The 12,819-nt window shown below is 33.0% G+C and overlaps 1 protein-coding gene across 3 annotated transcripts in view; it reads left to right on the top strand.

The window, feature by feature from the left end:
* Window positions 1-12,819, top strand: part of CPNE8 (copine 8) — a 321,061-nt gene that overhangs the window by 185,817 nt on the left and 122,425 nt on the right. For all 3 annotated transcript variants that reach the window (XM_038577249.1, XM_038577248.1, XM_038577250.1), the window contains one exon: window positions 4,536-4,663. In XM_038577249.1, coding sequence (XP_038433177.1) covers window positions 4,536-4,663 — 128 coding nt within the window. The remainder of the gene's footprint in view (window positions 1-4,535; window positions 4,664-12,819) is intronic.

Here is a 12,819-nt window from a genome sequence, read left to right as displayed (position 1 = left end):
TCCATGAATTAGCCCGCATGCCACATTCCCAGCATCATATATAAATGACTATTGGGATTTTGTTGTGTCTTAGAGAATTAAAATCTCCCAGAAACTTATAAAACCATGAAAATCACTCGTGTGACGCTAAGCCTTAAGTGCCTCAGGAAAAAGGTCATGAGCTATTTTAAAGCTTAAGAAAATGAATAATTATGTTAAACTAAATGAGGTTTATTAATTTTTCCTGCCATATACTTCTCACCCTTGCTTATGATTTTTTTTCCTTTTATCTTTCTAATCCTCTCTTTTTCTGCATTTCCTACCTCTAAATTCATTCCTTATAACAAAACCTATGCAAATAATGCTATTGTTAAGGAAGGACTTTTTTTTATTATTTGCATCTTAAAAAGTTCTTTGAACCCAGTTCAAATACTTAAAGGATAGAGATCATACCTCTTTTAGGTTATGAAGAATAGTCTCCCAAATTGAAGATGGAGACAACCATGATGATGCTAATGAGTGAACTTTAACATCACTGATCAATTAATTTTTTTCAAACCACTTTTATTTTCTTGGGTAAATAAAGGCAGAATTAAGTAGGCCTTCAGTATTAGTATTTGATTTGACTTTTTGGTACAGTGTTCTGTTAACCTCATCCTAAATAACTGCAATATATATCTATAGGTGCTGAAATGGCAAATAGGAAAACCAGTCCCATGTCAATCTGGCAATTAGTATAGTCTGTAATCCTAAGCCCTCATATTTTCATGGTAATTTATGATTCATTTTCATAAATTTTATCATACCAAGTTCAAATAATCTTTCAGATATCAAGGAAGGCCTTCTAAAAATTAAATAATCCCTAGTGGATGAGTTTATGGCTAGCAGAAAAATGTAATTTTTAATGTTTTCTTTGCTGTTAATCAAAAGGTCTCAGATAAACCCCAGTCTTCATATAAATATGAATAAGAATATGCATATATTCCATAGTGGAAAAAGAACAGGGAATAGGAAAGGAAAGGAAGAATGTCCTAGTACCACCGTGTTAGCACAAAGGTTGTAAAAGGGAATCATTACTCTCCTCCTGTTATGATTCTGATGACTCCTTAAGTTGTTACAACAAAATATAATAGTGTAGACCTTTAGAGGAAGTATTTGTAATGGTCATATGGCCAGTGACCCTTTAAAGAAAGGCTCCTGCAATGATCAATCTTGAAATGCTTACATCTGTCCAAGTGATTTCTCACTAGAGCTATAAAAGTGCTGGCCTACTTTTCCCTTATTTTGACATTTATAGAAATCTGCACAATTTAATATTTATATGTCTGTCTTTTCTTCCATCTAGATGCTAACAATTTAACAGCCTAGGGTCTTAACACTGTATGCATAAAATTGAAGCTCAACAGATGTTTATTGAATAAAAAGGAGACTTCTTGTCGATCTTCCCCACATAAGCAATCGCTGGGCAGCAATGGATACATTTCAAAGAGTAAAGCAACAACTCCTTAGAGCTTTTCTTCAGCATTTGTCAGCTTGTTAGCCTTGCTGAAAAATGTTCTAGGCTCTAGGCAGCAAGAGACTACATGGCCTTCTGTCTTGGAACTGAATCTAAATCCTCAATACAATGCTTCAGGGAGCCAAATGGAGGGAAAAACGGATGAGAGCCGGACATCCCTCCCCACTTAAGTCCGCGTGGTGGGATTAGTGCTCATTTTGAATTCTGTTCTTTATGTTCTACTCATTCTACAAATTAACATTCATTATTTTATAAATGGGAAAGGTAGTTAATTAAAATGGAAATATAAAATAGGGCATCCACTGCACTCTTCATTAATAAACAACAAAATTGAATGCACTTATATTCAAAAATATCCTGTGCTTTTCTTTTGTGCTAGATCTACACATATGCTTATTTTAATTTGTTTTAACAAGTAAAATCTAATTGCTTGTTAGTAATTAGTAACTAACACACATAATTATTTTGTGAAATGAGTTTTTAAACAGGTTTTAAAAGTCTTTTTATAACTCATTACAACTTTGTCATTAAGAGGAAAATGTCGTTTTAATAGCTGTAAATTATTTTAAATAATCCTGATATAATACAAAGTATATATAAAAAAGAATGTATAATTTTGTGTCCTAAGTATTCTTGTCATCCAAAGCATATGAGGAATTCTTAGAGCAATTTATTACAGAATTAGGATTAATGCAGAAATCAGTGCTTTAAATATTCCATAATGATGAATAGGACATCCAATGATTATCTTTCAACAGAGAAATGAAATGGTGAGAAAGATGGTGACTTGGTTGTAATTTCAGTTCCACAGGAAGAGAGAAAATGTATTATTTTCTAGAAATATAAACCCTTAATTAAAATGTTAAAATGATGATGAGAAAGTAGCTCAGAACCATCCTGGTTTATATTTCTTTCTCTAAGGCAGATATAGAATGCATTTTTATATGTTCAATATCAATAATGAGTTTTAATTTTAATTAGCTTCATATCTTATCAAGGGAAAAGAATACTGTAAAATTTTATTTAAAGGAAGGTTAGTTAGGTCAGCTCAGATTAATATCAAAAGCAATCATTAACTACTTTGCACAAAATATTAAACTTATAATTTCATCAATTTATGTAACCAATTTTATAATATAAAACTATAAAGAGGTCTTTATTATTATAAATTATAAGAGGTCTTTTATTATTTTTATGTTTTTCAAAATTTACATGATGGTCAATTAATTAAAAATTATGAAGAAAATACAAAATTAAAAGGAAAAAGTTGGTATATATCCCTCTCTCCCAAATGACAAAACTGAGGTAGTTGATAACATCTGTCCTAGTTTCCTAAGATCTCCTGTCTTTCAAAATGCTTAGTATTTTAAAACATGGTGGCATGGTGGTGTTTAAGTGATTGGTCTCTGAAAGTAAACTGTGTAGGTTCAAATACTGGCCCTCTCATTTGTTTTGTGTAATTTGGGGGCATACTAAACTCTCTGTGCCTTAGTTTTTTTCATTTATAAAGTGAGGAAAATGACAATATTTTATCTACTCTTTTTAGGGTTGCTATAAAAAAAACTACCTAAATATGTAAATATTTTAATGTTAAGCTTGGTGTATAGAATTCAACAAATTTTAGTTACCAACTACAGTCACTTGTGATTGTTCAGATAAAAATATGTATGCTGAAATTATTGTTAGCTATGTTTAAATGTAAATATTGCCTCTAGTGTTTTAAATATATCTTTTTTTTTTTTTTTTTTTACTTACTTTCAGAGATGGAGTCTAATTCCCTTTCCCTTGAGCATGGGCTATACTTAGTAGTGATACATTTCTAGCAAATAGATTGAAGTAGAAGTATTGGTATGCATCTTTTGAGACTAGCTTATAAAAGGTTTTGGGGCTTCCTTTTTGCTGTTTTTCTTGGATTAATCATTCTAAGGAAGTTAGCTGCTATGTTGTAAGAACACTAAGCAGCCCTATAGAGAGACCATGTTGACCTCCTGCCAGCAGCCATATAAGTGAGCCTTCCTGGAAGCAGATCCTGCAGCTCTGGTCAAGCTCGGAGATGCACAGGTTGACATATTGATTGCCAACCCATGAGAAATGCTAAGTGAGAACCACCTGCTAAGCTGCTGCTGACACCCAAAAAATGTTTGCAATAATAGTCCTTGTTTTAATCCACTAACTTTTGGGATAATCTGCTACAAGAGCAATAGATAACTAATATTTGTGTTATTTGCCTTATTTATGTTATTTGCAAAATCTAGACTAGGAGAATTAAACCTAATAATAGCAAAGCATTTAAGGTATGAAAAAGCTAGTCTAGGTCTCTAGGTATGAAGTGCCTTCTAGGTGCCATTTTCAGAATGAGAACGTGGTGACAAGCTCTGTTTCCCTTGAACAACATGAATGTTTCTTTGATTCTTTTCCTTTTAACTTTTCTTGATATTTTCCACACCAAATTACATTCCCCAAGAACCCTTCTCTCCTTGAGGTTATCAATTGTGACCTAAAAATGCACATGTGGCAGATATTTTGTATTTTTCTTTCTATAAGGTTAAACTGAATGGATAGCGATTTTTTTTCTTGATTTTAATAGATGTCACTGCAGAAAACTTGGGAAATATTGAATAGTTTAAAGAATGAAATAAAAGTAACCAATTATATGTAATCACCCCGAGTTATCCACTGTTAATATTTTATTTACTTCTCAGGATTTTTATATATTCATCTCTACAAATACACAGACATGTATATAATGAAGACATTAATTATAGAATGTTACGATATTCAGCTTCTCAAGATTATTTAGAATATCCTATGGTTCTTTTGAAGAGTATCAGTTTTAATGCTTATATATTAGATTCATCATATCACAATTTATTCAATAATATTGTAAACTATTGTTGACTACTTAATGTGTTATTTTTGCTCTTATATAAATGATTGTTATTCTAAAATATCTTTGAGTGTCAACCTATCTTTCTTCTTTTCCAATTGATCTGTACAGACACTACTAATTTCTACTCCTTTTTGCCTATAAATTCCACAGAATGGGAACCCTCAAAACCCCTACTGTGATGGCATTGAGGGGGTCATGGAGGCTTATTATAGGAGTCTGAAATCTGTACAACTGTATGGGCCAACGAACTTTGCTCCTGTAATTAATCATGTAGCAAGGTAAGTGGAAGTAGACAAGAAATTTATTCTAGTATACTAGACTGCAGTGAAATTATAATATTAGTTACCATGATTCCACAAATGAAAGATGTTTTCTTCTAACATACCTCAAAGAAAGTGAGGAAAAAGATACAATGGAAAGAGTCTCCATTGAGCTATCATAATACATTGCTAAGAACTTTACATCAAAGTCTCAATCAGGACCTGTATTTGTTCAATCAAGAAAAGTGTTTTAGTCTTTGAAAAGACAGCCACGAGAACAATAACATAATCAATTATGATCTCAACAATGTAAATCATTCAGTCTAAAATCACATTCCATAGTAACATAGAAGTAATAAGAGAACATGAAGACAACTAAAGCCTTTGAGTAATATATAGGACACATTATTTTAACCTCTCTGAGATTAATATAATAGCTAATTTTAAAAATTCCCAGAGCGCTACCTGTATATAGTACATAGTATTGAGATCAGAATATAATTGCTTATGATTCCAATTACATGTTCTGGAAAAAGTTTCTAAATGTAAAAATCTATACACATTTACTTATTTTTTTCGTGAGTGTATAAATAAGTAAATTAGACACCACTTTCAAAATCCTTAAAATGTTTGACCCAGTTGCAGATCCTATGAAGCATTGCCTTATTTTTAGAAAATTAAAAAATGTGTAGCTTTTGTATCCTTCCCAGTATATAGTCAGAACATGAAAATATGTTGCATTGGGATAAGTTGATCACTGCGTAAAGTGATAAGAAATCTCAATTCTCTTTTTAAAGGTTCTGGTACTGTATCATCTCTGTACTGGACATCATGAGTAACTTAAATGTGTTCTACTTTCCATTATCTGGGACATAGACAAGATACTAAAATACCCCTGTACCCAGGGCTGACCCCAGTAGAACACTCCTGTGGAAGTCCAACTCAGGTTGACAGTGATACATTGATGACCATTCTGAGTGTGACCCTTTAACTTAGGCTTTTGAAACATTTTCATCCACGGTCTGTTTTAACTTATGAATTTCATGTCCCAACCCAGAAAACACACAACTTAAAAAAAAAAAAAAAGGATTATTTATGAAATAATACCTATCCTTTTCTTATATTTCCTCTTTATGTCTATGATGTCCTGTTCTTTTGTGTTATTCTTTTGTGTCTTGACCCACAAAATTGATTTTAGAATCCACTAATGGGTCATTACCTGTAATTTGAAAAACATATCCTAGCTAATTATATTAGCCTATATGATTAGCATTATCTGTACTCTATTTCCTAGTTTTTTTGGTGGTTGTCAAAGCAGTATTAAAAAATAATATTATCACAAAATAAATTATAGTTGACTCTCATTCTCTTTCACACACTACCGTAGAGAGTACTGATGTCTTTTTTTTGTATATTTTTTTATTGGAGTTTGATTTGCCAAGATATAACACCCAGTGCTCATCTCGTCAAGTGCCCCCCCTCAGTGCCCATCACCCAGTCACCCCATCCACCCGCCCACCTCCTCTCCCACTACCCACTGATGTCTTTTATAAAAAGATACAAGAAAAATGATAAATGATCTCAGGGTCTTTAGATCGAACCCCATGACAACATGAGGCCTGCTTACAATTTTCGTTCTCTGTTTCTGCATCCCACTTGCATGCTTTCTCTCTCTCTCTCCTTCTCTCTCTCTCTTTCTCTCTCTCTCACAAATATAATAAAATAAGTTTATAATAGAAACTAAAGAAACTATTAATGGTAATGCTTAGTCAATTTTAGTGGCCTGTAGAAAATGTGATTGTGATTGATACCTACTGTATCAATCAGGGTCCTCAGGAGAAACATAACTAATGATAGATAAATATAGATGTATAGATAAATTTATTTTAAAGAATTGGCTCATGCAGTGGCAGGCACTGGCAAATCATAAATTTTTAGGGCAATCTGATAGGATGGAAACTCAGGCAGGATATTATATCCTTGCAGTCTTAAGTCAGAATTCCTTTTTCTTTGGAAACCAATTGGTAAAGGCCTTCAACTGATTGGAATGAGGCCCACCCAAATTTTTGAGGATAATCCCATTTATTTAAAGTCATCCACTTGTAGATATTAACTATATCTTCAAAATACCTTCACAAGAGGCACCTGGGTGACTCAGTCAATTAAGTGTCTGCCTTCAGCTCAGGCCATGATCCCAGAGTCGCAGGATCGAGCCTGGCATCAGGCTCCCTACTCAGCGGGGAGTCTGCTTATCCATCTGCCCTGCACCCTGCTTGTGCCCTCTCTCAAATAAATAAAATCTTAAACAAACAAAAACAAAATACCTTCACAGGAATACCTTAATTAGTATTTGACTAAATAACCTGCTGCCATAGCTGAACCAAGTTGACACATGAGACTATCGTACCTACCAAAAGATATGCATTACCATTAGGTTGTACATTTAAAACAAATTTAAAATCAGAGAAATCCTTTCCATATATGAATTTATTAAGAGACCTAAAGTCTATAACATTATGTTTAAATCTCCTTAGTAGTTAAAGAAGAAACATGTTAAGGAAATCATGTGTTTATAGACATGTGGTAATAATAAAGTGGGGTTTACTTATCTATCCCCTTACTAACTCAATGCCCTCTCAGATATGGCAATTACTATGTTTACATTCCTGTTTAGATCATTTTTTCAAAGGTTTCTCTTCACCTAGAATTCTACCTCAATAACTTCAAGATATTTGAAATATATTTTGTTGGTATATTTTACCAGCTTATTCTTTCAAAATAATCTAATATAACAATGAAAATATCGATTATCTTTTCAGGCTATTGTGAAAATTTTACTATTTTCTTCAGTTGACTTAATAATGTATTTTTTCCTAACTACGAGTCATTTGTTTCTTATGCCTAACCAATTGCTTGTTTTGGGGCTGTCACATTTCAGTTTTTAAGAGGGATCTATCCATTTCTAACTATTGACTAGATTTTTGTATCTAAATCTAGATCCAGATAACCAACTAAAATTAAGTTTCATTTTTGAGCCCATAATGTATCTCAGGCAATGTGTTCAGTGCTAATTTCTTTAAATCTTCGCAACAACTCTAAGAGGTGTCAGTATAGTGTTATTATTTCTATTTTGCTGATGACAAAATGGATATGTAAGAGTGGCCATTTGTGGTGGAGCTGAAATTCCAAACAGAATAATCTTTTTCCAAGTACCTATGTTATGATGCCTTACATACTTAAACCCTTTTATCTCAGTTCCAGAGGTAAACATACATAAATGAGAAAGTGCAACAAAACTACATATGATTGTGGACATGGTGGGTCACTTCATTATACTGCCAAAAATAGTTTGGGTAACAACTTAATAACATAAAAATTACTGTGTTACTTTGTGTTGGAATAATTTAGATGTATCCCTTTATTTAGTATTAAGATTTAATTCATTGTGTATATCAAAATTAAACTACTTAAATACAACATTTCTGAGTCGGTTTCTTATCTTGTGTTGTGCTCCCAATTCCTATGAACTAATAATAAGCTAAGAGAATATTCCACAAATCTGAGCCAACCATTTATGAATTTTATAAACACAATCCGATAAAGTTGCTTGACAAAGACTCTAGAGGAATGCGTTTGAATTCCAAAACTCTGACAAAATTAACCTCTCTCTCAGATTTACCATAGTAATATTAAAATATAAATTATAGATTGCCTATATTTGAACAAAGACATTTAGCAGGCTTTTAATGATAAGGCTTTTAATTATGCAATTTACAAAAGAATTCATCATCAGGTTCCTTTAAGCAGCAAGCTTCTTTAATACATTTAAAACATAATTTGAATCATAAGGCTATATATCAGTGTTACCTCCTGGAAGACAGATTGAGATGTGATCAGCTTCTACTTTCTACTTGACACATTTGTGTAGCATTTTAATTATCTTATTACAGATATATAATACATCAAAATAGACTAAATGAGAAGAAATGGTAGCAGAAAATATTATTTTGTTTGATACTTAGATTTATGTGCAAAGTGCAACAATATGCCAATAAATACTGCAAAAATCCCATAAAAATCATGAAAAGTTTTAAAAGATTAATTCATGGTGCTTATGATGATAAAGACTAAAGTGAAATTTATTTTTAAATTAGTGTATCTAGAGGTTGTGAGAGCCACACATTAAATTCATATTTCTTTCTGTAGCATTCAAAGTTAAGAAACATATAGCATTAACACAAGCACATATTTTTTATAAAATAAAATAAAAGCACATATTTTTTATAATATAAAATAAAAAGTTCCTATGAATTTTTAAGGTAAAACAGTAAACTTCAGAGAAATTCCAAGTTTTCCATATCTGCTTCAGATTCTATTCCCAACTCTTTTGGTGGGATGAATATATTCTCCCCTTCTCTTAGGTATACTTTCTGGTGAATCAAAAGAAAACCAAAAAGTAAATGTATTAAGCTCAGCAGTCAAAAGACACGGAATGGCTGAATGGCTAAAAAAAACAAGACCAAACTATATGTTGTCTGCAAGAGACTCGGCTTAGGTTTAAGGACATACATAGACCAAAAATGACGGGATGAAAAAAGATATATTCCATGCACATGATAACCAAAATAGAGCAGGCAGGGGTGTCTATGATTATACCAGAGAAGATAGACTTTAAATAAAAACTGACACAAGAGACAAAGTTATTACATAATAAAAGGGTCAATTTATATGATATATTGATTGATATGTACAGGTATACTTCACTTTCAAAAGTTCACATTACACTTACATTAGGATCTGTTTTCACTAACCAAAAGAAATCCAAAGATTTTTTGCTTTTATAGATTTCAGTGTTTGTTTTACAACAAGCTGTTATAAAAGTAGCCTGAATCACAAGCAGCAAGAGTCATGTCACTAAGCTCTTTCCTTAGGAACTACATTCAGCATCTAAGTGTCAAGGTGCCTTAGCTTTGAACTCTGTCTGTGAGCATCTGTGCTTTATCTCCACTGTGCATCTGTTAGCAAGATGTCTCCTAAGGTATCAGAAAAGCCCAAGATAGGATAGGTTATTTTTTAGGTCTGGGAATACTCAAAAAGCTTTCCATATAAATTAATGGTAATTGCTTTTTCATTTTATACCATTTCTGCTTATGGGGGCTTTCATAAGAATACTCTGTTTCCTGATAGTGGGAGAAACTTTCATATGTATGAAGTATTATTCAGCCTTTAAAAAGGAGAGTCTACCATTTGTAACAAAATGGATGAACTAGACACAGAAAGAAAGAAAAAACTTAATGATCTCACTTATATGTGGAATTTTAAGAAGCCAATACACAGAAGCAGAGAATAGGGTGGTGGTTACCAAGGGAGGGGAGGCAGAGTAAATAGGGAGATATTGGTCAAAGGGTACAAAGTTGCATTGTGCAGGACAAATTAAGTCTAGATTTCTAATATGTTATGTGATTACTATAGTTAAATACCATATTGAATACTGGAAATTTGCTAACAAAATAATATGGGAACTATGTAAGGAGATGATATGATATGTTAATTAGCTTGACTGTAATAATCATTTCACTATATATATCGAATCATTATGTTGTATGTCTTAAATTGAACTTTTTAAAAAAAATTTTTATTTATTTATGATAGTCACAGAGAGAGAGAGAGAGAGAGGCAGAGACACAGGCAGAGGGAGAAGCAGGCTCCATGCACCCGGAGCCCGATGTGGGATTTGATCCCGGGTCTCCAGGATCGCGCCCTGGGCCAAAGGCAGGTGCCAAACCGCTGCGCCACCCAGAGATCCCAAATTGAACTTTTATTAAGAATTAAGTTTTTCTTAAAAAGTGTCAATTCAACAGGAAGATATAATCATTATAAATGCGTATGTGCCCAATATCAAAGCACCTAAATATATAAAGCAAAAGTTGACATATCTGAGGAACAAATAGTGTAATACAATAATATTAGAAAACTTTGGTACCCCACTTCTAATAATAGATAGGCCATCCATATCAATAAAGAAAGAGCAAACTTGAGCACCACACTAGACCAAATGGACCTAACAGACATACAGAATATTTCACTCAGTAGCCCCAGGATGCATATTATTTTCAAGTACTAATGAAACATTCCCTAGGATAGATTACATTATAGGACACAAGTCTAGTCTTAATAAATTTAATGATTAAAATCATTCCAAGTCTCTCTTCTGAACACAGTAGGAAAAAAAAGAAGAAATCAGAAAAAGTCACAATGAGTGGAAATCAACAATCTCTCGAATATTCACTGAGTCAAAGAAAAAAATCAAAAAGGAGTTGGGAAATATCTTGAGATAAATGAAAACACAATATATCAAAATTTATGGAATACCACAAAGACACTATTAAGAGGCAAGTCTATAATGATAAACACCACATGTTAATAAAGGAGAAAAATCTTAAATGGCATAACTTATTATATCTCAAGGAACTAAAAGAAGAAAAAGCACAGGTTAGCAGAAGGAAGGACATAGTAATAATTAGAGCAAAAAGAACAAAGCTGGAGGCATCACACTGTCTGAGTTTTAAATATACTACAAAGATGCAATTAAAACAGCAAGGTACTGATATAAAATAATGGGAACATATACGGATGCCTGGGTGGCTCAGCGGTTGAGCACCAGCCTTTGGCTCAGGTCGTGATCCTGGGGTCCTGGGATCAAGTCCCACACTGGGCTCTCTGAAGGGAGCCTACTTCTCTCTGCCTATAACTCTGCCTCTTTCTCTCTCTCTCTCTCTCTGTATGTTTCATGAATAAATAAATAAAGTCTTTAAGAAAATAAGCGTATATACCAATAGAACAGAATAGAGAGGCCCAGACAAAAACCTGCAGGTGTATGGCCAACTGATGTTTGACAAGGGTGTCAAGAAGATACAATAGGGAAAGGATAATTTCTTTAATGGTGTTGGGAAAACTGGATATACACATGAAAAAGAATGAAATTGGATCCTTATATTACCACTCACAAAAGTTAAAATTGATTAAATATAAGATCCAAAATGATAAAACTCCTAGAATAAAACATAGAGAAAATCCTTGATATTGATCTTGGCAATGATTTCTTGGGAATGACACCAAAAACACAAGCAGCAAAAGCAAAAATAAATGGGTGGGACTACGTCGAAACAAAGTTTCTACACAGCAAAAAAAGTCAACAAAATGAAAAGGCAACCTTGGAGTATAAGAAAATATTTGCAAACTATATATTTGATAAGGGATTAATTTCCAAAATATATAGGGAACTCCTAAAACTCAATAGCAAAAATACAACTAATCTGATTTTAAAAACGGGCACAGGACTGGCATAACCTTTCTTCAAAGAAGGCATACAAATGGCCAACAGGTATATACAAAATGCTCAACGTTACTAATCATCAGGGAAATGCAAATCAAAACCACAATGAACTATCATTATCACTTCACACTTGTTAGCATGACTATAATCAAAAAGTCAAAACGATAACAAGTGTTGGCAAGGATATGAAGAAATTGGAACCCTTGTGCACGGTTGGTGGGAATTTTAAATTGGTGCAGCTGCTATGAAAAAAACAGCATAGACATTCCTCAAAAAACAAAAACTGAGCTACCAGAAATCCCACTTCTGAGTATACATCCACAAAAATTAAAAATCAGGATCGCAAAGAGATTTCTTCAGCATTACTCACAACAGCCAAGATATACTCATTGGATAACAATAAGATATTGGCACTTAAAAATTTGTTAAGAAGTTTGATTTCATGTCAATTGTTTGTTTTTTTACCATGTGCACACATATAAGGGAGACAAAGAAAATTTAGAAATGGTATATTTGTTATCTTGATGGTTTTGACAGTAACATGAATTTATGTTACATATGTCCAAATTCATCAAACCATATACCTTAATTATGTAGGGGTTTTTGTATACCAATTATACCTCAATAAAACTGGAAAAAATATGTAACAACTGAGACTTTCCTTATGGATGATCAGAAGTGTTGAAAGAAAATACAAATAAGGGCAGCCCCTGTGGCGCAGCGGTTTGGCTGTGATCCTGGAGACCCGGGATCGAGTCCCATGTCGGGCTCCCTGCATAGAGTCTGCTTCTCCCTCTGCCTGTGTCTCTGCCTCTCTCTCTGTGTCTCTCATGAATAA

The sequence above is a fragment of the Canis lupus genome, chromosome 27 (assembly GCF_011100685.1).
Source record: "Canis lupus familiaris isolate Mischka breed German Shepherd chromosome 27, alternate assembly UU_Cfam_GSD_1.0, whole genome shotgun sequence".
Classification (NCBI taxonomy): Eukaryota; Metazoa; Chordata; class Mammalia; order Carnivora; family Canidae; genus Canis; species Canis lupus.
Note: the sequence above shows the minus strand (reverse complement) of the source record. Positions and strands in the feature narration are given on the sequence as shown.